This window comes from Dicentrarchus labrax, unplaced genomic scaffold (genome assembly GCF_905237075.1).
Source record: "Dicentrarchus labrax unplaced genomic scaffold, dlabrax2021, whole genome shotgun sequence".
In the NCBI taxonomy this organism is placed as follows: Eukaryota; Metazoa; Chordata; class Actinopteri; family Moronidae; genus Dicentrarchus; species Dicentrarchus labrax.
In genome coordinates, this window is record NW_026136702.1 from 3,188,740 (window position 1) to 3,215,834 (window position 27,095).

Consider the following 27,095-nt stretch of genomic DNA (forward strand, 5'->3'; position numbering starts at 1 on the left):
ATCCCCTCTTATGGACTGAGATACATCAGGAAAAGCTCCTTTCATTGCAGTACCATTTAATGTACAGGATCAGTACATATTCTGTTCCAATTAGCATTTTTTTGTTTAATATTCTTTAAAAGGATGCGTTTTTGTGTTTTTGTGAAATGGGCATGGAGCAGAGAGAGTTTCTTTCTCTGGAATTATTAATTCATTTGATCAAACATGTGATACTCCCCATAGTTAAAGTCATTCACATAGATGCAACCTTGCAAATATTGTACAACAAAGATCATAGACAAAAACAGAACATAGATATAGAAGGCACAAACTTGGACAGACTTAGAATAACAGACATAGTGGAAGGAAAGCTGTGCGCGCACACTCCCATACAAAGACAAACGGATCAGATTCTCTCCCCCTGCCTGTTTGCCACAAAGCAGAAAGCGGAGGGAGGAGTGGAGTGTGATGACATGTTGCAGCAGATGGCTCATCTCCTCCTCATCCTCCTCCTCTCTTCCTCTCGTTCCTCTGCCACCTGTGGAGGAGGACACACACTCTCCGAAAGCGTCCGCCCTCCCTGAAATCAAGGATGCAGGTCATTTATCATGAAAGGAGCAGGTCACCTCAAATTAAAGTTAGTTGTGCAAGTGCATGGTTTTTCTTGTGCATACGCGGGCTCTGCACATCACTCTTTACTTGTCAGACTGAACGAGTTTGAAAGTCACAGTGACACCAATGGGAGTTTGTCTTTGCAAAAAAGTGATCCGTAAGATCTATTTTAAACATCTCTACTGATCACACAAATCTTCAATTTCATTTCTTTTTTCAAGCAAATTAAAAGAGCTGCAGAAACTCTCTGTGGAAATTCAAACCTTTTTTTGTCCTGGTATTTATTCAATATAGAAATGTTTATGTACTTTGTATGCTGTAAAATTGTCTTGCCTAAATGTGATTTGAACAAAAGACGATCCGTGCAGAACTCGTAGGTGGTGACAGGGTCAAGATGAGAACTTTTTTAAAAACCCTTTAAAAGTTTAGTTCTATTTGATGAAGACGTCTCCCAGCACACCAACTTCTCTTCACTGTCTGTTCTTTTGTTTCAGAGCTGGCCAAAGCCGTGCATCGGCTTCACTTCTCTCCGGCTGAGTTGACGTTGTGACAGGCCTTGAGAGGCAAGGATACACAGTGTCCTTATTCTGTCACCTTCCCCCATTGGCTTTGACTTGCCCCAACACATGCATTCAAACCCCTACAGCACAGCCAATAAATCACTGTCTTCTGATACAATACAAGAGAAAGTTTGCTCAAGGAGCTCGGCTCAGACATTATCAGTGTTTGGTCCCAATCTATTTTGGTCCTCTCCTTTTCAGTCGCTGGTTGTCTGACATGAAAGGATAGATATGCCAGTGGCTCAAACTGAGATGAAAACTGTGATGTTCTTCACTGCATTAATGGTTTGGATAATAATCAAACAGATCTAGATTTGTGTGTCAGCTCCTTTTTGGCATTTCATTCAGAGACGCTCGCTCTCACCTCTGAGGAATGTGTCCACGCAATTATTCACATTACACACTTACTCACTCATTGTTCACCATGACCTTTTGTCACGTAACTTTGAGAGGAAAGTGACACTTCATATTCTATCTTCAGACCGTCTCCGGAGAGGCATTATGGCTGATGCATGTTCCCCCGGGTACATGTGTCCTCCTCAAAGAGCCACCCATTAATCTCTGAGCACTTCCTATCAATGCAAACCGTCCCCATATCATCAGCTCTCTCAATCAACCTCATAATATCTGCAGTGACAAATTGACAGAGCTGCAGAATGACCTTACATCATTTTGGATCGCAATGTATTCATGGTTAATTGTGGATGCCAAAATTGCATCTTTTTCAAACAGTTTTTGTCTCTTTGTGGTCTTTGAGTATATTTGTAGTCTTTTTGCATCTGTGTGTGGTCACTTTGTGTCTCTAGGAAGTCAGTTTTTGTCTTTTTTTGTCATCTTTTTGTAATAATTTCTTGTTTTTGAGATTGTTGTCTCTCTGTAGTCGTTTGGTTGACTTTGCAACAAGAAATGTTTATCATCAGTTTAAACAGAGGCTCCATATTGGGAACAGGTCCAGGGGCCCAAGTAGGCAAGTTCAGTAATCCATCCAGGACTGGATCACAGTGCACATGCTTGTTAAAAGGTCAGGAGTAAGGCTGCAATGTGGCAGGACACAGAATGAGTGAGACCTGGCTGGCGTATACCATCAAGTTGTCAATATAAAGCTCCTATACCATGATGGAGTTAAAAGAATGGTTGTCAGACCACAATGATTGAAGGCTTTTGGCACTGGAATGTCACTGAGGGAAAACTGGGGATTGGAAATGATTGCATAGGTAGAAATGAAAACTGATTGGATGGCAAAATACATTTTTGTCAGCAAATCAAGCACTTTTATGCAAATTCTTGCAAGCAGTTTTTCATATATTCACACATCTGTCATCTCAGTCAGACCTCAGACATCGAGCATGCAAAAAAGGGAGTGTTTTCCAGGCAGCGAGGAGCCAAAGGCGGTGATTTGCATAGAAAATGGCCATATGTGATTGGCTGAAAGTGATGAATAAACAAACAAGCTAGATCTGAGGCTTTAAAGTTGGACTGCAGCCAAAACTATTTCTCTGAGTGAGATTGAAATTTGGACAGGAATGAGTTAATAAATTGTGTCAAGTCCTTTTTTAACCAAATTTTTACTCTTTGTAGAGCAACAACAAGTAGCCGGCAGTCCATGCATTTACTTTCCAATGAATTTCCACTTTCAAATGAATTTCCTGTACTACATTAGTAATTACCTAAGTTCACTGAGGTTAAGTGTTGTATTATAATCAGTTGTATTGTTAAACATTCACAGCTATCTCTGACTAAAAGGAGAAAAGATGGTCTCATTTAATAATCTGTGATACCATGCAAATGTATTGCTCCAAATAGAATAAAATGGAGGACTTTGGAGCAGAAAGTGTTACCATACTACACTTAATTCTTTGCTTTACAGCTTTACAAACAGTTTAGGACTCTCTAAGGCCAAAACAACAATGTGTGAATTCTTAAATTGAGTGCTACAGCCTTTTAATCCCTTTACACTGGTGAATATTTAATGTGAATGTAGAAAGAGATCCCATTCGCACTTGAAAAACAATTAGGAAAAAGAGAGAAGGACAAATGTAAATTTATTGAGGTCAGCTTTTTTTTTTTTCATTTCTTTTTACTCTGGAGAGAGCTCCTATTATTTGGTAAGAATCCCATCCCACTTTAAAAACATTAGATAACCCAGGAGACCAGGGTGCTGCAGCATGCTCCATCTGGTTAACACTGCAACTTGGAACCTTTTAAGTTTGTTTTGTGTCAGCGAGGTTGAGAGAGCAACACAGCGGGAGAAAAAGAAAGACAGAGACCATGAGGGAGAATGAAGAAAGGGTGGTGGGAGGAGGCCCGGGTCAAGTCCTCAAAGTGCAGGACTGTTCTACTTAAAGATCTTTAAATAGGGTGATTCACTAGAATGCCTTGCTCTCATCTGTCTCTGCTCTCGTTGAGGCACCATGGGATAAACCCGGGGGCTGAGCATCATGGGAAAGTGGGTTGGGGTGTGGACAGCGGGGCAGATTGTGTCATGACTGGAAGAAAAAGTCAGACTTGCCCAGATTGCCTACAAGGATCAATTAAGTTTCTTCATTAGTGGATCATTGTCCTACAGAGCCACTGTACGTTTGAAAATTAAGGACACAAATCTTGATAAGCAACCATCATACATAAAACATAAGCCAAAATCAAACCCATAAGATAATGGATGAGTTGCTTTGAATGCCAAGATCCATCCATGTGGTTATGGGCTCATTTACCTTCCGTCTGAATTCTTGACGATTTCCCGGTGCAGCTGATTACCTCTAATTTCAGCCGAGCATCTGGGGAAAGGGGATTCATTGTGGAACGAGAGCGGAGACTATGGGTCTTTGGATAGCGGCATGTCAGCTAAATGATCTCCAGTGGACGTAGGCTTAAATGGAGGCTAAATGGCGATGCCAAGCGCTCCTCTATCTGAAGCTCATTACCCGCCTCTCAATTCCCCAGAGACCTGGCTCAGCTTCACGCCGAGCACTTTCCTGCCAGGAGGAGGGTGATTACAACATTTTGCTCGACAAAAGCTCCCCTCTCCCTCCCCTTCGCCTTTCTCATCGTTTCCTGTATTCTCCCTCACCCTCTCTCTGTGGTCACCCCCTTCCCCTCTTTTGCTTCCCTCTGTGTCTTTTTCAGACTCCCTCTCTCCTGCACCTCGCAGGCACCCCAGGCAATTCATACTCCGACTGATTTGTCTTTGTGAGCTGCCTATGATTACAACACTTAGAGACAGGCAAGCCATGAATGGTATAGCAGAGTGTTTACTCACTAAGAGACAATAAGCAGAATTCTGAATCATACACCAGCGTGTAATGCAGACAACAACAATACCGGCGTCAACAACACAAAACTGTATGGAAATCAAAAGCTGTTTGAAAGTGAATCACAGGAGAGCCGCAGAACGGCAAGCAGATGGGATAAACACTGATGTACGCACAGGATATCATCCAGCCAGGGGAGGAGCGGAGGCCTACGCATTTCTCTGCCAAGGCTCGATGTACTCGAGACCCAGATGGGCAAAGATGTCCTTTTCAGTCGTGGCTGCCAGGAACTCTTTCTAGAGAGAGAGGACAAACAAACAGAGAGTCAGTGACTTGTGCAGGAATGTGTCTTAGTGACATCAGTCAAAATCCATCAATTCTCAATTTTAAGCTTCACTATTCTTGAAAATGTTCAGGTTTTCGACTCCTAGCCTCGGCTGCGCTTGTATTTGGACTTCTATCTTCACTGCAAGCTGTCAATATCAATTTAGGATTTTATTCACCCAGTTTGTGCCAAGCCTCAAACATGCCGTGACTGTGCAGATTTACATTTGACCGGCCACCTCTCTTCCAACCCATAAACACGTTAACCTTGCTCTTAGTGATTGCACTCTTCAGCAGATGAATATTTTCCCTGACAAATCACGACAGGGCTATTAACTGCTGGCCGTCTACCAACGCCATGTGATGGGCTATGTCTCTATAGGAGTGGTGACGAGGCCTGACTCACCTTGGGAGCGAGACAGCCTGGAGAGAGAAAGGGCTGTGATTCTGACACATCCTGCCTTCAAGTGCTAAACTGGACCTGACAAGTTGCAAAGAGATGGCTGAAAAACCGAGAGCGCGTCGGCTCACACTGCCAGCCGAAGGCAGAGATAACTGAGAGCAACTAGTAGGCAGCCAGGAAAGGGAAAAACACTACAAGGCACGTCTCCTAGCATACTGGCTTGTTATTTATAATGCAAATGACAGGTTAGCCATGTGGCAGGGAGATTTGGGTGCACACTGCATGAAGCTCTGTTCAAATCACACCTCTTTAATTCTCTTTCAAGCCTCATTTGGATTAAAGTTATAAATAAGTTGTTTTGGCCATCAGTTCTATCAGGTATTATAACATTCTGGGATATGGGAACACGCTACACTGATGGAACATTCTTAATACTGTCAAAAAATGCATTGATATATTTTGTCACCACTACTGTTTGCATCTCCTTTAATTAATATTTTGAGAGACTGATCAATATTAGTTAAATATTACCATGCAGACAGTAAACTTAACCCCATTCTTTTTTACATTTTGGCAAGTCTTACTGCATTAGCTTGAAGCTCCTGTTTCCTGTTTTTACTACATGCATGCATACTAACCAGGTTCCAGTATGCTTTCTTAAATGTCATGTAAATGATAAGCAGGTTTCTGTAATCTGGATAGGGGATAACATTGGAATGAGCGGATGAAAGGAGATATCATTACATAGAGAATTTAAAATAACTCAATTAAACTGACTGAAGCTGAAACTAACAGTATATCGAGAAGTAAAAATAAGTTGGTTTCTGAACATTTGACTATTTGTCTGCTCCGACAGACACATACACCGGAAAAAAGTCAGGAAGCAGTCTCTTCTATCACTCATACAGTCACAATAAGCAAGCCACTGAAATAAGATTGGCAGTAGGTGATAAGTCTGATTACTGACCTGCTGCATATATACACAGATTTACATTAACCAGGTTACTACAGTGCATGTAAACACATTCTCCAATTACCTGCATATTACTTTTGATATTAAGAAAACATCTAAGCATGATGATTATTAGGCGAGAGCTAAAGTTATAAGTGATTCATAAGCGAGTTTATGGATGTCAGTGTGATGGACATCAGAGATACCTGGAAGGACCAAGTCGCACATTCCAGGTGTTTGCGTGTGATGTCTGTGTGTTTGATTTGACTGGATTATGACTCTGAAAAGAAGAGGTGCCAGTTTTTATGCAAATCGCATAAATCAGGTTCAGAGGGTAAAGTTGCATTTTAATCTGATTAAATAAAAAACTAAATAAGACCCCAGGTGTAATAACCCATCATATGCTTTAAATCCATTTCTAAAAACCTGTTGCCTGGGTCCAGACCTTTGAATCCACCCACTCCAGCAGGTTGACTGGTTCTGGTCTGGCATCATGACATGAAACAGCGGTTTCTCAGTTGAAAAAGTATCGATCCGATAAGCGCCGCAGGGGGGCTAATGCTGTTGTCAAGGGGGAGTAATAACATTGGCGAGCACTGTAGACAATAGACGCAGCTATTGAAGCGTACATAGACAGCATGTCTTCTCAATATCTCCCGACAGTGTAGTTTGTTCCAGTATGTTGGCATAGCTACCCATCACGTATTGACTTAGAATTACATTAGATTCAGGCTTATATGTTGGTCTCTTGCGATTGGTTAGGGAAAGTCAATTCTCCCTCCCCCACGGAAATCAGTTAGAATGAAGCCAATGTCAAACTAAAGACGGAAATGGAGTGTAATGAGTTGACCATTCTGTCTGATATGAGGCGAGAAAATCTGTGAATATGATATGATGATGTGCAATAAATATCTAAGGTTAGTTGTGTTTATTGCTCGCATTTTCTTTTGCACACAAAAACATCTAATCAGTGGTGTCCAGAGAAATATTATTGCTCTTTCACAAAGAAGAGCGTTTTGTTAGTGAAGCAGTATTATATTTGAGGGAAACTATCCTGAGGCCCATTAAGTGGTCCACCAATGCCTGTATTTTTCACTGTGCTCATAACCCTCAGCCTATTTATTGCTCTAACCACTCAAAACACATGAAATGCACACAAATCACTGCAATTTATGATCCGTAAAGCCATATTGTGTTAAACATACAGGTGATAAAAAGTGTTAGTAGGGATGGAGGAGGAATGGAAGAAAACAGAAAGGAGCCTGCTGGACAAGGTTAAAGTGATTTTGAGCAAATCCACATTTCTAACAACACATGGCAGGGCTTATTGTTCAGTGGAAACAGAGGACAACTCAGGAGATCCAGCTAAAGAAAAAAACAAAGGGCACAGATGAGATTCTCAACATTACCAATTTAGCCATTGTCCTGGATCAGGGCTAAAGCCCTTTCTCCGCTGCACTGTCCACTTTCCTCAATTCCTACAATCCTTACATGCCCTCAGGGAGATGCTGCTTTATTTACTTTGCACAACACAGTGTGGGCTCTCTGAGAGATAAATCCACAAACCTTATGTACCTCTGAGTTCTCCCCTTTAGGCATACACAGGGAAACTATACTTGAAATGGCAAAAGCAGCATTTATTCCAGATATTTTTGGTATATCAAAGGAGCTTAGAGTTAAAGAACAGAGCAGTGGTTAATTAAAAGGAGAGGTTATCTGTGTGAGACACTCAGGTTCTCTGTGACTGGCAAGCCATTAGCACCACAAGCCAGAATGGAAGCCGCATGTTACTGAAAGCCAGTGTCCTTGACTTAATAAGCCTCTAATCAGCTACATGTTTCTCTGTCCGCCGTGTAATGACATCCCTTGTGGACGTGAACACATATCAGATCCTGCAAAACATCTGCCCCTTCTCTGCTGCCCGTCATCCTCTCTCTGCCACCCGGCCCACTGCTTGATGGATGGAGCTGATGGACATGGCTGCCTGCCCGGCTCTGGCCCAACTCAACTGACACATCAAAGAGAGAGAGGGAGACAGAGAGACAAAGAGACAGAGGAAAACCTGGATAGCTGCTCAACACTACGCTGCCAGCAAGCATATGAAGGACAGAAACATGGAGGAAGCTCAATATCAAGCCAAATGAGCAAAACCATTGAAACGCAAACAACAAAAAAATACTGGACTGATGTCTGAATGAGCACATCATAAAACATAATGTTGGAACTTAGTGAAATAAACTTGTGTTTTATCATGAATATCTTTTATCTCACATTGTCAAGTTTAAATAATTTTGAGCAAGTCTTGTGAATTGAAATGAGGCGAATGAATGTCCTGCTGAGTGTTAACTAATCTAAATCAAATTTATTTTCTGAAGACACATAGTGAGCATATTAGCTTATTTCCCATGTATATAGGTCAACACCCTCCTCAAAGTCTTCTCTCCACTACAAAGGAAACTTGCTCTATACGTGTGAGGACAAAATAGTTTCCTCCGATTAGAATGAAACTGTGCTAACCATGATGGAGGCTCACATCAACTTTAATGAACAGGTGTCCACTTTGTTTCTGAGGAGAGTTTTCTGAGATCCGACCCAGGACCCGTAGGAATTCCGATCCACGCTTAATATAGTCAATTGGATATGGGACGGGTCCCGTTCTATTACTGCGGATGCCGGCTCTGTTTAACATTATGTGTAATACCCGAGTAGATCCGAGAAAACCGAGCCGTGATCAGACAGCGTTGATGTAAGGCATAATAAAGTTCTACAGTTGTTAATCTTGTGTATGAATGCTACGGCCATTAAAGTTTTATACCTATCCAAGCCCTGGAATTACTTTAACTGACAGCTTAGCTAGCATTGTCTATGCAGAAAGTGAATAGGACTTATATTCGCAAAATCGGGATGTTCAAATAATTCCTCCTACTGCAACTCAATACGGTTATCTCACAACTAGCAGGCTCATCAGTTGTCACACAGTTGTTGCTCCTGTACCCACAGCTACAACTGGAGCTTGCACTGCCCCCAGTGGCCAAAAATCAATGAACGTGGAAGTAAAATGTTTTATAGTGTATGGCATGATTAACATACCCAGAGGCTATGGACAAGCGCAGATGGTTGTTAAACCAAAGTTTTTATATTTACACAGATTTGTGGCAGTTTGCGGTATCCACATAATAATCCTGCCTGAATGTTACCTTGGCATGGCAACCTTAGTGTGCATGTACAATTAAAAGATTAAACAAGAAAGAAAAAGACAAAAACGATGTTTCTTTAGTAACAAAGTGAGACAAAAGAAAGACAAAGTCTGCTAAGAGAGCCACACCAAAGTTCATGTGGAGAAGTATGTAAAACACAGCCTGAAATCCATGCAAATTCACTTATACAAACTCTCTGGTAGGAAAATGTATCTGAACAAAAGCGCCGGTAAGAGAGCTGTCATCTCACTTTCAGTACTGACTGTCTGCTTGGCCACAGCAGCAAAGACCAAGTATGAACTTGAGTATGGAGGTCAGACTGAATGGCAGATGCACATAAAGCTTTCAAAATCATCACTTTGAGCATGTATTTTCACAGGAATAACATTGAAAGGAATATTTTCGGGGTGAAGTATTTAATGTTTGAGGACATCCACCTTTATATAGAGAGTCCAAGGTACACTTCCGTCAGAGACAGCACACTCGAAGGCAAAAAGAAACGAAGTGAATTTTTTCTCTCACATACATCTCAGGTTATCAGATCAGTCGGTGTTCTCCGTCTCCTTTTTTTATTTGGACTTTCTTCTTCTCACTGACAGTTAGAAATAGATTAGTTTATTGCCAGGAGATCAAGAAAAAAATCCTTTGATTGCCTTTTAAGTTAATTTGTCTTTATTGCAGCACACAGGAAAGGGCTGACAGGGGCAGAAAAAGTAGGAAGTCAATTATGCCCCTGTGTCTTCCTCCTGCAACGATCCGCCGCACACCCACGCTTCCCTGTGCTCCGGTCTGCAAGAGCTCAGTTCACAGGACAGCCGGAGCAACCGGAGAGGGCACAGACACCTCACTAATCACGCCAGCAATTAGTACAAGCATCATAAAGCACCGCTGCCTATAAAACCGCTATTGAGTTTAGTGTTATCGTCATTACCTATCCTTCCCTAGCTTGCTAATCAGCCCGTGCACTGGGCAGAGAGGCAGATGGGTAGCAAATAATGAATTCCTAATCAGAAACAATGGGATCCTCATTCGACGTCCCTGGTGTTATGGCTCTTTGCTCCTGTGGAGGAGTAAACATTTGCAAATCAAAGTTATTTAGTTGATTAGGCTGCCCAAAGGTAATGAACAGATACAGCAAAGAGTCAGAGAGAAGTGTAATAAAAGCTCCATGTTATTCCAGTGTCCTTATAATGTTGCCAAAGTGGAACTGTAACACTTCTGGATTCAAATTCAATTTGTGTATCATTGAAAGGAACTGAAAGTATTTAGTACAGTATTCCTTCAGGATGTAATGATGCTGTAGCTCACTGTGAATGTATAAAAAGTCTTCATTTGTTGGCACAAAGTTCCACCAACTCTTTTTTTGTTTGTGATACACATGTATTTATATACATTGTAGCTTTTCTATTACTTTAATATCAGCCTTCAAATCTGTCTCACACTGCTCCGCATACACAACACTGCACTATGTACATGGTTAAAAGTCATGTCACACAAGTTGAGTTGATTAAGAGGAAGAGGCTAAGTGGCCACTTAGAGCTTCATTAGTTTCATAATTTGTAAATGTTTTCAGCATAAGTCAGTGTGACATATGCATTGAAAACGCCTCTGAATGAATGTGTAATGTGAATACAGATGCGCTACTTTTTCACCAAACTCCACAATACAGATAATCTAACTGCATCAGATGGTTTGTTACACAGAACTACATAGGAAGAGATCCTTGGAAATGATTGGATGAACAATCTGTCAAACAGGACCACGGTAGAACCAATCGGATCAATGAACCGTATAATGTAGTTTACATATTTACGTATTTTATCTTTGTACATGCATTAAGCATATATTATTACAAATAACTTTTGCACATTTCTGTACAGCTCTTCACTTGTTTATGTAACTATCCAGTCATATTGTACATATTCTCTTTTTCTATTTGAATATATTGGCTCCTTTTATTTTCTCTATTTTTATCTTTATTTATATTTTTCTATGCTTAATTGTTATCCACCAGCTTACCCAGGTTAAATTCTTTGTATGTGAAAACACTACTAGGTGTAGGCAATAAACCTGATGTTATCTACTGTAAATAATTAAGTTGAAGATGACAGTTTCAACAAGAACAGTGTAAACCAACAAACTGAATCAACATTTGTCAAGACTACAAACCACAATAAATCAGTTAGTAATTAGTTTTTGTCCACAATATAGACAGATATAATAACAATGTATTCATTTAATGGCATTCAAGAGAGGCAAGGTACTAAAAAAATGTTTCAGTACTTTATTTATTTAATAAGTACTTTAATTCCTCCTGACATAATTTGTCAACTTGGACAATTGTCCTTGCAAGATATTCATTTGTTGGTCTCATTCTTTTTATTTGAATTTATTAGCCCATCGTCTTCCTAAAGCTCATCACTGAAGTTTGGAGGCATCATGTGAAGTGTGAGAACTGCTGTCAGCCCCAGTCATATGAAGTTCTCTCTAATCTGTGGAGCCTGTAATTGTAGCTTGACTCTTCCTCCTATGGACCCAAACAGAACACTCTTCTAATGATAACAATAAATTAACTTTCTCTGCTCCACTGAAGCCCATAAATAATTAATTGGTTTGTTGAAGAGGGGCTGGTTTTGCATGACCAATTTGCTTCCTGCTCCAGACAGGGTGATCGGATGCTGCTGCTGCCTCAGCACTCCTTTCATTCTGCTCAATTAAAATGGCACACTGGCAAAATATGAGCTTTGTTTGGGCATTTAAACAACACATTTTCATTCTAATATGAGCCAGATCTTCTGAGTCATCTGACCGGTCACACCACTGGAGAAGCAGCAAAATCATTGGATTGCATGAATGAAATGAAAGACTTTTTCCTAGTTTTGGAGATACATTTGATAATACAGTAAGTTGCCATTACTTATTTGTTGCTGTCATACTGCCATTTCAGTGGTGGCAACTTACTTTGAAACTTGCTTAACACTAATGTATGACAGGGTTTGAATTTTAACAGCTTTTTCTTATAATATGATCAGTTACATGTTGAAAACTGTCATCGAAATACCCTTGAAAATACATTTATAATGCAAAACACTAAATGACCGAAACTACTTCCTGGCCAAAATGACATTTTACCATTTTAAATGTGTATTGGGATTTTTATCCAATAATGTATTCCTTTATTTTCAATGCACGAAATCATGGGTTGCTAGTTTAATTTATAATTAGAAGCTAGCAAGTAACACAAGGCCACACAGAACTTGCACACCCAGTTTCTGGAGGTTGGACGTGACTAAAGTGGTCAAAACCAATTTCAAAAGACTGAAAGACTTTCTGTCTGAGGGGGCGATCGCAGGCTGATCAACCCAAGTATCTGTATTTCCGCTGTCAGCGAATGCGTTCAGTTCCTCTATAAGGGCACTCAGGGTTCTATTTTTGTGACAGTGCACTGGTGGGCTTTGTGCTGGCATTTTTGCCAGATGCACCCAGGTTTATTTTCTTGATGGCAGTCATTTTGTATTTTGCTAACTCACTGTGATGGTGAATGTCCCATTGGGGAGCCAAAGGTGCAATATAGTGTCTGTCAGTAATAATCAACTAGGTAATTTTGGTATCAGGGCCCTGGAACACGTGCTTACAGAGAGACTCGGTCAGAGTTTCATGGCAGAGAAGCAGTCATTTTCTGTTATTTTCAGGGCAACCAAGCTGTGTACATAGCAAGAGGTCCAAAACTTCAAAATAAAAGGACATTTTTCATTCCAACTGCTTTATCCTTGCTGGCTCTGCTTTTAATGGTTATCGTCCAACACAGAATTACCAACATGCGTCATGATGCACAGAGTTAAAAGTCTGGCAAACGCCATCATTCTTATTCCATATCATTGAACAGTTTTCTACATTGGAAATGGTTCTCTTAGGATCCAGGAACATGTAGCACTATCTCCTCCCACGCCAATTTAATTTAAGGTACCATATATTTACTTCAGAGTCTCATTGGGAGAGGCTTTTGTGGCAGAGAATCTTTTGTGGTGTGTTTTTGCTGTGAACGGTTTTCTCCATCACTAAATTGCTCAGAGAAGACTGCTTTTAAAAGGAAAGAAAAGAAGGGATCTGATTTGTCATGACTCATGTCAGAGCCTACACTGGCTGATTAATGTATTCCTCCTAATCGCACCCTGTTTCCAACAAAGTGTCACTGTGGCCATAAGGTTACAAAAAATCTGTTGCCACATCCTGTGCGCCTGCACAAAAATAGAGCCCTGGATGAAATATAGCTTCTTATCTTTGCCCCCTCATATTTCGTCCAAACGTTTCGTCAGTTGTTGGTTCTGTAAACGGACAAAATGCATCGCCTCTGAGCAGGAGGGCTCTGATCAACAAACAGTGTTCAGAATAGCTCATGTACAACCTTTCATGAACTAGGTACAAGCTAAGTCAAACATATGATATCAACTGACAACAGGGTTGCTACACATTTTCTTTTTTTTTTAAAACACTGTCAGCCTGCTCTATTAAATTACTAAATCCTGGTCCAGTCCTTCAAGTCCTCTTGGTCATCAATCATAGTTGAATGTCAATAATTATGAGTGCAGGCATTCATTATATATATATATATATATATATATATAAATATATAAATTTAACATTTTGTTGATTTAAACCTTTTTCTTTGGTCCAGGAATATGTGGTTACTTTTTCAGTGAACTTAGTGAATGCGCATGAGGGATCGCATCACCGTTTAAATGCACTTTATTACATTCATCTGTAAGTAAACACATCACCATTCATAATGATCAGGGATTTGGCACTGACTCTGAGTGTCTTCGGTTTAGTAGTATGTTCAGTCAGTTTCTGGTTTAACCTGACATGTTTAGTTCAGTACAAAACCAGCCCCATCTGGGACTGTCTCATCCACTGCATGGGAGACAGTCCAAGATGCTTCCCATAGGAAAGCTAAAGGAGGATGTCTACGTGCTGTTCTTAAGACATAGGAAGGTTAACCAGATTTGTCATTTGCCAAACCAACCAAAAACTTTGGATAAAGCATAAATCTCATGCTTATACGGCTTCACCTTGTTTGTGAGGAATAGGCTCATTGAATATCTTGTTTCTCCACTACTGTTTTGGTTGTTACTGGATGGGAATAAAGGGATTACTTTCTACATGCAGAGTTAGACCCACTGCACAAGCACTGTTTAGAGTATAGATTTATCACATCATGATTGTTTCTTTGTCTTTTTGCTGTCTTTCAGTAAGCTTTTAACCAAGTAATCACATCTAAGCTGACAAGCTGACACCAGTGAGGGGAGCTCCGCTGTTAGAAAGCTACCAATTCATTCAGTGACAATGATGCAATATAGTCAGTTCAGTATAAAGAGTCTGTGTCAAAGACTTATTTGTACATATACTAAACACCTCTTGCAACATGACCTCTCGTTTTCCTGGTATTCTACAGGACGTGGCCCTAATCCTCTTCCTTGGAACCAGCTATGCCTTTCAGAGGGCACAAGAGACTACTACAAGATAAGCCTGAACCACCCCAATGATTGCTCAGTCGACTGTCCCTGTAAATAAATCATGGTGCAAACTGTAACAGGAGCTATGGAAGGACGAGTGCCTGCGCCACCGCAAGCGCTGTATCAATTAATGTTACATGACAAGGGGACATGGCCCAACACCGGGCCTTCCTGAAACCTTCTGCCATTCACTTTCATCAATAATGGAGCAGGATCTGTCTCCTGAGTGAACCGAAACCCCGGTTCAGCCCAATCCTCAGACTCCACCTCCAACATTCCCTGTCTCCCTCATTATGTTCCCTTCTTTGTCCTCTTCTTCCATCTCGCAAGTTCACAGAGTGAACTTATTTCTTCTCTATACACTGTAATTCCAGGAAAATAGATTGAGGGTTGCAGGATTCAAGGAGATAATAGCTTGCTATTAAATTCAATTTTTTTAGGCATGCGAAACACATTCTCAATAGAATCTATAAATACTTCCTATCCCTTTTCTTACCCATTAAGCACTGGTAACAGGCACTGTGTGGGTGGATGGGAGGCTGGAGAAGTGGAGGCAGAGGTACAGTGGGTGAGGTGGCGATGGTGAAATGGGTGACAGGAGGAAAGAGGGGGTGGTAGAATTTGAGTAGTGTAAGTGAACAGATAATATTCATGCAATTAACATGAATGTGCTTCTGTTCTTGTAGAATTTTTTTCCTTCCCCTCAATATGTCCATCACTCTTCTTTTCCCCCTTAATTCCCCTTAATTTCAGTCTATTTTCCAACAGTTTTACATTCCCTCCTCTATCATTACCCCCCTTCTGTCAGGCAATAGCTGTCAATATGATTTATCATTGATGCTAAGTGATGTAGTTGTCCCACTGTGAAGGCTGATTAGATGACCATCCTGCTGATACAGCCTCGCCAGGCTGCGGGAATAGCGACAAAACCTTCCTGTCGCTTTCCTTCTCTTCACGTGTCACTCTCTCTTTCTCTATCCCTTCTTTTATTGTCATGACTGTTTGTCTTCCCTGAGCTCATTCCCACCCCGAGCATCATATGCCAGCCTCTTAAAGCTGCACCAGGCAACATTTTTATGGAAACACATACTTGTCCTGTCTACATAAATCACAAATTGCAGCAAAAAAACAAAAACAAAGTGTCCCCTTCCCAGTGATGTAGATTTTCCCTATTTGCCCCAGAAAAACTGTGGTGTCAGGCATGAACGGATTCTTCTATGCCTGCAGAAAGTGATGAATTGAAACATAAGACTGAAGAACAAACTACGTGCCAAACAGCAGTGAGAAGCACTCCTTCCACAGAAAATGGAAGCACTGTTTTATTGTTTCATCTCTTTGCTATCATTTGATATGACGCGTCACATGAAACTCAAACAGTTTCACTTTAAAACTACTCTTTAAAACTACTCTACTCTCTGCGTGTGTTGTGCGTATTGTGTATGACCAGGAACAGCATCACTTAAGAGCTTGATGGAAAATAAATATGTGGGGACCTTCTTAATCAGGTTCAAGTAAATGCTAAATGTACTAAAAATTTAACAAAATGTGAAACTGAAAGCAGAAAAATTCATAAAGACTATCATTACGCCAGTAAATCAACCTGTAAACCAAATGCCAGTGGACCATTTATTAACTGGCTCTAACACTAGGCGTACTCTATCACTGTGCACCATTATTGCAGCAGACCTCCCACTTCACACTCCCCAATCATTCCCATTAAAGTCTCTTAATTGTTTCTCTGACCTCTATGTGGAACGACCCAATCACATGGCAACTGTATCCTGAAATGAATGTCCGTATTTGCATTGTTCACCTGTCATGAGGGTGTCATTACTTGGGTGGTTAGAGCGAGCAGACTTCTTGCTCAAGGGGAGGGAGGACAAAAAGGGTTCTCACACATTTGTGCTCATGAATATCTTGATTTTTCAACAATTATACCATCACATGGAAAGACATGAGGACAACTGACTTTAAATTTCCAGCTCTACAACTTGCTTGAGATTTGCTAAATTAAAATGTGACATTTAGGCCGTCCTTTGGAAAACAAAAGCTACTGTTGTCTCCCATGAAATATCTGAGAAAGGATAAATTGCCAGCATCCTATATTGAGTTTAGGATGGCATATTTTCTCAGGAGTGGAATTAGACGTCACTGCAGCAAACACCTTCACATTACACTCAATGAATGCTGTCACTGTATAATCCATCATACATACATGCTGATTTACCTGTCTGCAATCATTCCACTCGGCTTCTGTCTAACAGTTGGAGCCTTTCAAGACCAACTCAGGGACATAGCACAGAAAACTCCCAAACCAATGTGATCAAAGCAAATCCCTGAAGTGAAAAATTCCTTGAACCCTTTTTGACTGGCAGAAAAAAAAAGGAAATATGTGCAGGCTTTTATGGTGAACCTGCAAAACTCCTGTCCTTTTAATGCTGAGTGGCAGCTCCCTCAGAGGAGAACAGGGTTTTTAATCAGAATAGATGCAAAAAGACACAAGACCTGTTGAGTGGCTACAGCATTAACATGGACAGAATCGTCAGACATTCCAGCCATGTAGAGGAGATCCCAACTATAGCACTAGCACTCAGACTGGAAGCAAATAGCGATCAGCCAACCATAAGAATCAAGGCAAAGTGCAGCAATAATTGATCAAACTAGGAGGTTTCCGATGTGTGTAAGATTTGTATGGGCATGAACAAAAGCAAAAGTAATAGAGCCTTCCAGATTTGACCAGATACTGCAGACGTGCAGCACCTGCATTGTTCCAATGGAATTGTTTGCTTGGCAAGTATACAAAGACCTCATTTATACCTCGTAATACAATCTGAATCTAGATGTACGATCCAGATAACTACTAATCTGATGGTATTTGCTGTTATCTGCATTCTGTCTGTATTAATTAGATCCTTTTATGTATGAGCACTGCGCAAGGCAGGTGAAAAGGTGAGGCAGTGACATAGACACAAAAGATACAAAGCACTGTACACCCTAAACATGTTTTTTCTTTGCCATGGAAGGCTTAGGTTGTTAACCAGGATTTTCCCCTTTTTCCAAGTGGAAAAATTACAGGGAATTACAGGGAACAGTTCAAGTAAAGAAGCCAGTCCATTCTGTCAGATGCAATGTCCAGATAAAGATGTGTGATTAGTAATAAAAACCTGTGTTCGTTACCACTATTTACCACCTTTGGCCCTGACATATACTGCCACACACCATGGCAGTGACTCAGAAAGGGACCTGGAGCGTCCCATTGTTTAAACCAATCATGCACATAACAGAGTTGATGGGTGGATGCTACTTCCTACAGATGCTTCATTCAAGTTCATCCCAATGTGCGCAATGGGATTGACATCAGGGGATTGTGGTGGCTGGGTCAAATTGGTTGTTATCTCACAACTATACCCACCAACTATATTGTGATGTTATCTTACTTCTTATGACCTGAGCCACCCAACATCTATCATGTTCATCTTCCAAGGGCAGGCACCCAGAGAACAACTCTAGAGTGCTGTGATACTCGGACTCACCTTTTGTGGCACACATGACCAAGTCTTTATCTGTTAGATCAGGATTTAAACCCAGTCACAGTAATCCTTTCTTCAGTAGTGTGTGGAAATTGCACATGTTGTTGCCTGAATCTGTTAATGTAGCAGCACAATTGCAAATGGTAAAGGAGAGGTTGGGTTTCTTTAGTTTTTTTGTCACTGACTATATGCATCTGAAAGGCTGTACAGTGGTGCTTTAAGGTAGGCTAAATGGTAGCGGTATGCCAACATGCCCACAGTGACAATGCTATGATTCTGTTGAGCTCATATAATGTTGAAATGTTCCCCATCTTAGTTTTAGCACGTTAGCATGCCATCATTAGCTAATTAGTATGCTACTTAACACAAGCACAGCTGAGGCTTATGGGAATGTCAGTTTTGCAGGTATTTAATCATAAACCAAATTATTGGATACATTAAAACGATGACACTAGATGAAAAATAAGGTCATCACCATAATTAATCATTGAGGGAGGGGCATGAATACCAAATTTCATGGCAACCCATGTAATAGTGTGTTAAGATATTACACCCAGAACAACAAGAGGTACTAGAGGAAAAATCAGAGTATGTGAAAACTTAATCCAGTCCCCCACACTTTTCTGACGTCGGAATTGGGGGGGTCTGCATCTGACAATTTAAATTTTCCAAAAGTGACAATTTGACAAGCACCCCAATGCCAGCGATTAGCTAGTGGCCCTTTTCAAAGCAGTGATTTACGAGCATTGCTTACGTGCAGATTGCAAATGGTAGCAGCATCACATTTTGAAAATGAAATGCAGATAAATCTGAGAGTCATGCATGGCATTATGACATGACATTTGTTTTGATTAGTATGATCTGTTCAAATTAATAAGGAAATGATCTCACAGAGTAAATCACAGCTGGCATGCTGCAAATTTGGTGAAACTACTTCCATAATTTTTCTTTTGTGCAAGTGACAGAAAAACCATCATTGCCTTTAAGGATAAACTGTCCAAAAGGTGTGCACAGTTATTCCCATTTTTATGTTTCATAGTGTCTTGCCCCAATGACAGCTTTTCACTCGAACTTGGTGTGGCGATTTGAAACAGATATAAACACTTACACATGGTTGAAAACCACTTTGTTTCAAGCAAATTCTAGCCTCAGGAATAGTAAAAAGCCATGGAAAGAAATGTCACAGCAACAAAAGTGAAGACTAGCTCTTAGAAAAGCTTAATACCACTAAGAATGTTTCTGTGAAACCCAAAGCTCCTGGTTTCCACACCTGCACAGCCATTCTGTCATCCACATGAGTTTCTCACTTCACTTTTTGCAGAGACTTTACTGCTGGCCCAGCTCCATGCTTGTTTGTGAGAATGCACATGCTTGCAACATTCAAGATGGTCCAATTTTCCAAATCCTATTTACAAATCCAAATGAATCTTGTAATTTCTAATTTCCTGTCCTTATCTCACAGTTAGGTGGGAGCTTCTCTTGGAAGAAGGTTTTGAGAGAAATCTGGAGCGGACGGCCTGTAAATATGAGATATGTTGAGATTTTTTAAATCCTGTGGTCTGATCCAGCTTAAGAAGCAACTCCTCATCCAGCACTGCTCCAAGATGTCTTCATGTAGTATACTGGTCTATTTTTATAACTGCTCAATTTTTCCTGGACAGTACTGTCACATCGTTGTCCAATGTTTTTGTGAGGTTTCTGTTAGTTCCAGGGATGATAATCGGCCATTTTATGATATATGACCAGGAGTATGGGACATAGTCAGTATGTTATTTTCAGAGGTTTCTACCTGTAGTGATGACATTGATACCCATGGTGATGACATTTCTATCTGCGGTGCTAATATTTGCACCCACAGTGAAAACTATTTTACCCACAGTGAAGATTTTTCCAGCCAATTGGTCCGTCCCAATTCAAGGAATTTAAATGGTTGATGGTAGAAAATAAGGGTAAGGCAGCTGAAATTGGGAGAATATCTTGGCCATCACCTTACAAAATCTTATGTCTAAGGATTATTTTATGCTTTTCATATTTTATGTTAGGGACTCACAAAGCTATTCAACTTGAGAAACTGTCAGACAGTGTGACATGTAGATCTAAGGCATGTTGTGGGCAAAATACCTTTCTATCAATGTCTAATAACTTTGGTGATCCCATGACTTTTCCTCTAGTACTCTAAAATCTTTCATTTTAATCCTGTGAAAGCTAGAGGGTTGCCATACAATTTTGGGCAGACATTCATGCCCCCCTCAGGATGAATTTTAAATAGTTGATAACTTCTCATCTAGCACCATCATCAGGTCCAGTTTTTTAATTTTGTCCATTAGAACCACTTCTCAACTGCATAGTAAAAGAAAAAAAAATCCACTTGGACAGACATATCTCACAAGTACTTTCACAATGACAAAATGCCTCTTCAAAAAGTAAAAACTGGATATGAATGAGGTTTTAATGAAAATAAGCAAATAAACTAAACCAAAAAAAGCTGCAAGCAGCAGGTAATCGTTAGTTACAAAAAACTCTTGCACGAATGGCACTAAAATCTGCCCAGATGCGGGTAACCAAGTGGAAGGAGTTCTATAATTAATCAGGTTTCAGTTCCAAAAAACTCAAAAACACTTTGAATCAGAAACAAAAGAGACAGCAAAGAAATCTCAATAGGGCCTGAAGACCAGAGTTTCTAGCTAACAGTATCTGCTAAAGCGAGTTCTGCACTAAACTGAAGAAGGATAGGAATCCCCCTGAGTGTGTATTTCCCCACCTCTCATATGCCCTAAAGAACTGGTGTCGTCACACCCTGATTGTTCAAGAGGGGAATGCACCAAGCTGCTCTCAATCATTGTTTAGGAGTCAGTCCCCACACACTGTGCACAGGTGATTTGAATAACGCTTCAATAACCTAAAAGGAATTTTGACATTCAGCTAAAATTAATTAAAAAAAGAAAAATTGAATAACAGCAACTAAAGAATGAAGGACTGCTGCAACATGCCTGCACACATTCACAATGTTTTCTTTGGGGATTTACACCTTAAACATACTTTTTCTTATTCAGGCACACACTGCACTTTGTTACAAGGTATAAATGAGCCCGAGACTCCAGCTGCACCTCCCACATGCATTTTCTCTTTATGTCTCACCTTTATACTCCCTACTGCAGTAAGTTCTTGATCAATGTATGTAGCTAAATAAGGGTTAAAAGCAAAAGATAGCACAATCCAATACTGAGAGCAAAATCAACCACTTACAAACCACACGCAGCCTATAATAAATAAAACAAACCATCCACAAAACCAGAGGAAGCTAAGAAGAAGGGGGAAAAAACTTTAAATCAATTTCTGTTCCTGAAAATAGAACACCCAGTGTAGCAATTACCAGTGTAATGTTCCCGGAATACTCCACTTCCGCAACAATAATAAACAGTGACGATGCTTCAACTTGTAATCCACTTAGTGTGCCTAATGAAATGCTACATATTGTTTGTACCTATGTAAGACAAAGGAAAAAATAAACTTTCCCTCTGGCTCCACAGTTATATTTTATATGAATATTGTGAGGACGCCGAGCAGAAAAGGGTCCATGTCTTATTTTAGCAATCTGAGCCTTGCACTCCTCGCTATCGGTTGCTTAAAAATGTGGACAACGAACAGGAATTCATTTTGCATTGCTTATTCTAAACAGGACTGGATTAAAGCTGTCAGCTAAAGGTTTATAACGAAAACAGAAATGATAATGAAGTAGCATGAAATTGCTGCATGCTTTTAATTGGTATGGGATCATATTTGTTCCTTTATAATCACAGGGAAAAGACCTGGTGGTTAGGATGCTACCTTCTCTGTTAGTCTGTAATTCTCATTTATTCTGGTGAATGGTGCTACTACAGCCTGAGAAAGATAACTGTGGGTGTCCAAATTAGTGTGCGAGTGTGTGGTTTGGAGGCTGTGTGTGAATATCTGTGTGTGAAGTGTATTTCCTTTCAGATTCCATGTCCTTTCCCCACAATTTGCTATTTGTATGCCATTTAGCCTGTTTTGATATCATCAGCAATAAAAAAAAAAAAGGGAAAAAAAAGATACTTCAACTACTGCACCAAATACAAATCGATTAACTTGCGTTGAAAGCTAGTAGCCCCGCTGAATGAACTGGATCTACTTCTGACCTTGAAAAAGAAAAAAACATTACAGCGTATCCCTCCTCTTTCAAAACACAGCTACACCAGGGTCTATTCATCTACCTCTGTTAATTAAAATTCAGATGAACAGACGTGCCACCAAGGTCGAGAAGAAACGTTTGTAAATGTGAATGGTGAGTGAACACCCTCCCCCCCCCCCTCCACACATAGCTCCATTTAGAAACGGCAAATCTCCCAGCTCTCCCAGCCAGCCTGCCACTAGGATGTTTGGAGGACAGAGACCGCACCCTCCTCGGCTCACTTGTCTGTCACAACGTACGCTCAGGTATGTGCGTCTTACCGTATGTGACGCCCTGAGGGTCCCTGTGCCACCATCCGCTAAATTAAACCTCCCCCTCCTCCCCTTCCTCTGCTCGCTAAGAGGGGCCTCCTTCCAGGCGGCTCCCTTCCTCACTGCAAACACTGCCTGTGTGAGCACCAGCCAGCCGGCCAGCCAGGGGAACGTTCGAAACCGCCAACGCTCCCCAAAGCCCAGTGCAATTGCCCTGTTATTGTCCACTCATCCACTGCTCAGAGGGTGGAGGAGGGTGCGGGGGTCGAAAGAGCTGTGAGCAATCTACATCCAGGATATCGTAATTTGACAGTGAGCTTCGTATTAAATTCTGTTACCCTAGTGGACAGACACAGAGAGGAGGTAGCGCTGGGGCACATTTTGGAAACACTTGTCGAGGAAAATTGGAAGAGCAATCTGCAGCCTGACGTTCATTTAGGTGTATTTTAAAAAATGGAAGGAATATTCTGTAGACCTTCATGCTTCATACATTTGTGCACAAAAGCTCTAACAGATTGCAGGAATTCCCTGCAGGAATCTAATATTGTTATAACCAAACACCAGTTTTTACTTTAAATCCACTATGTGTAGATTCTTTATGTGATTACAGCATCTTTAGCATTCCTTTGATGGCATTCATTTTTGTTGTGAAAATTCATTTTCATTTTAGCTTTTAATAACAGTTTTAGGTTGTTAGATATTTTTGGTCTAGGCCTGTATTTATCAAACAGCTAAAAGTGACTTTTGGACTTCAAATAATCTTCATTTCACTTTTACTCCTACTCACAAATTTAAGAATAAAAGCAATTTCTTTTTATTTATTTTCTTCTGACTTAAAACTCATTTTAAATTTGAGAGCACTCCAGAGGTGTCTTACACCAGTTAAGAGTTGATCCTTAAGTACAGAAACCCACACCTTGCACCTCGAGCTTCAGTTTTTTTTTTTTTTTTCATTTAGGCCAATTTCCTGTTTCATCCATATCTATATTTATATTGTAAAAATATCAGTTTTAAATTGTTATTCGTTTCCTATGATTTTTCTGGTTAACTGCTACTAGAGATATTAAGGTGAACCTTCCCAAATGGAATTAGCAGTGTGCAGGAGTATTAGGAGTCTTATTGCTCACACAATATTTTTTCATATATTATCATAATCAAGTGCAATTCCTATAAGTTGGATAAAAACAGGCCCTGGTCTCTTTGATAAATGCATATATTATACCTATAATGTGCAAAATAATTATGGGAAGAAAAATAAAAATACAAATTTTCTACAAAAAGTCTACAGTAGATTTTACAGATTCCTATCGTTCATAGCTGATATTAAATGTACAAAATGCTGTATTTTTGGGATAAGATTATGTTTCTTTAACAGCACATTAGAGTCTGGTATGCAGCCGGAGGGGTGTCAGGTAGAGAGGATATGAATGGTGCTCTCATATCAGTAACTGTGCTTCAGGACCAAAGCCAGGACATCTATGCTCACAGCCTTTTGACCAGAACCTCATTAATCACACTCCTACAGATGACATAGAGTAATTACCCTCTGAGAAAGACACATAACGATACACACACTCACACCCACAGTATATAACACACTTTCTGCACAGGGTATGTGAAAGTATGCATAAATAGGCAGAAAAACGACAGTGAATTGCATTTACATGAACACATTTTGACCAGGTGTACTTTGGTTTGCTGCCTGGGAACACCTGAGCCGCACCGCTGTGTATTCACACACACACATAAAGCACACACAGAGTTTCAAGGGTAGATCCTTCTACACATAGAGGAGTGTGTTTTTTTCGAGGTGTTGGGCAGGTCATGGATCCCTCCTGCCCGGGGAGGGAGTCAGTCTGTCTAGGCATGATGAAATCCTCCACCTGTCCTCATTCATCAAGCCCACTACACATATTAATTATCACAAACCTTCAGACTTACAGCAAAGGACACACACACACACACACACACACACAGACCCACCTCCCTCCCTCGGCCCTCTCCCCCAGCCGACACCACTCCCTCAGACCTACACTTCAGTTAAAATTCAACTGTGGTGGCTAGGTACTGATGCTGGTTGTAAGTGCCTGTGGCACTACAAGTCAGCAGAGTATTTTCAGAGGACGCCTAGATGTCAGTTATTGCTAGCAGGGTGTCCCAACCCAGACCCGACAGAGAAGGTGCAGTCATATCGATCACACCAGGGTGCAAAAGAGTTCCTGGTTGCAATTTGGTTTTCAGTACATTTCGGTTCACAGTGACCAATTACAAGTACTGACTCTGTGACTTCTTTATCACAAAAAAAGGTTTTTCCACAGCAGGAACTTTTCCAGGGAAACCATGGGAGCCAAGATCTGAATTTGTGTCTTGGGCCTCAAAAATGCAGAGACTACGAGGGTGGGGGTCATTTTGACATGTCACAGCATGAAAAGCACAGGTGTGAATAATAAAATAAATGATGGCTGAATTCCATTTAGCTGCTTTAGTGTCAGGGTTTAGTATTTTGCATGCTGGCTCACTGTCACACTGCCAAGCCATGGACACTTGAATTGTACAGAGTCATTGTTATCAGTAACACCTACGCTTTCCATACAGTGACTTTCCACTCATCTTTACAGTGAGTTTCAGCTCATTGTTTAGTGGTTTGGTTCACACAGCGTCGTTTTCAGCCACAGCAGACAGCTGTTTTCAGCGAAAAACCAACTGTACACAACCTGCTCAGCACCAACAGCAGACGGATGAAGATAACAGCTAGCTGGTGAACACTGGAGCATTTAGCAGCTAAAAAGCCATATTTCCCTTAGGAGTTGGTAGAGACACAGAAGAAAAACAGAACTAAAAGATTCATCAGTTGCCCAGAAACACGACTCCAAATGAATGATAATGTCCGTAACTGCTGGATGTGTAAACAAAGCCCCTTTTACCACAAACACCCACTAACATCTGGCTTTTGTCTTCAGAGGGAGAGCTTACAATCGGCATTCATTCAGGTAAAATGAGTCTGCGGCAGTATTTATCGGCTCCAGCTCCTATCAGCAGTGATGGAAACCATGACACCTGGGTGGACACACACATTTTCGAGGAAGACGAGAGCTTCTGATCTGAGGGGAAGAAGAAATAAGGGGACAGGTCGCTGGCACTTCCTCCAGAGCTGACACAGTGCTGTGGCGGTCTGGCGTGATGAACAGTGAGATATACAATAAAATATTGAAAATGCTGAGTGAAAGAGGCATTGCTCGCAGCCCAGGGGAACAAATAGTGCTTTCTACTGTTTACAAACGCTGTTTTCCTTTGTGTTTGTGATCTTGAACGTGACACATGAGAAAAAAAGCAGAAAGGTGAACATGCATACAGGCAATAGGAAAGGAGTCAATTGTCTATTTTGGCAGGTTTACCCTCATTTAAAAAACCTACATGCTAATTTTAGTGCAAAAGGGTATAAGCAAGTGTTTGCCACCAGGTAATCTTCAAAAAGGTGATGATATGTCAGTGCTGTTTTCACAACATGTTCCTGCTGCCCCAAGTGGGAAAAAACTGCTATTTTGTATTAATTTATTATTATTATTTTTCAGAATACCATTCTAAAATCATCATTAATCATCTAGTCTAAAATGTCAGAAAATAGTGAAAAATGACCAGTTAAAATTCTAAAAACCCAAGAGGACATCTTCATAATGCTTGCTTTGTCTGACAACCCAATCCAAAACTATCTAGCAATCTAAAACCCAAAGTCTTCACATCTCAGAAATCATTTTTTGGTTAATAAAGGAATCATGCAACTAATCAAGATTTAAAAGTGCAAGAGATTAATCTTTTGTCAATTAACTAATCAATTAATAAATTAATAAATTGTTTTAGCAGTAAGTAGAAATGTCTTGTAATGTTTATTCCATTATTAAATGTACTATAAGGAGTTAGTTAGGAGTAAATTTAATACTGATACCTCTGTTTGATCGACAGAAACATGTTATTCTTAATGCCTGCCACCAGATTGGATTTGATTGGATTCCCATGAATCAGGTGTTGAAAACACTACTGCTTTTGTCCACAGGGGCCACCAGAATCAGCAAAAAATTAAAGTTGCCAGGGGTTGCAGGGGCTCTGAAGTAGAAATAAATAACCATAAAACATGCACAACCCAGTTCAGTCTCTGTCCTCCTCTGTATGTGACAATCGAATAACAGTTAACTACAAAGAACAAAAGCACAACTCTTTTGTTGTCATTGTGTGTGAAAAACGCCCCTTTGACAAATGGCCTAATCTTAATGGTTCTTCCGATAAAGTGAAAACGCAAAATGGACAGTCAGTTTGTGATT

General features: G+C 40.5%; 1 protein-coding gene across 2 annotated transcripts in view; it reads right to left on the reverse strand.

The window, feature by feature from the left end:
- Window positions 1-509: 509 nt before the first annotated feature.
- dntt (deoxynucleotidyltransferase, terminal) overlaps window positions 510-27,095 on the reverse strand; it is a 76,941-nt gene continuing 50,355 nt past the window's right edge. The window contains exons 11-12 of one of the 2 annotated variants that reach the window (XM_051425314.1): window positions 4,576-4,695; window positions 510-559 (exon numbers count right to left, since the gene is read on the reverse strand). In XM_051425314.1, coding sequence (XP_051281274.1) covers window positions 4,609-4,695 — 87 coding nt within the window. In that variant the 3' untranslated portion in view covers window positions 510-559; window positions 4,576-4,608. Of the gene's footprint in view, window positions 560-4,381; window positions 4,696-27,095 lie in introns of those variants that run through there. The other variant, XM_051425305.1, reaches the window with a different exon arrangement.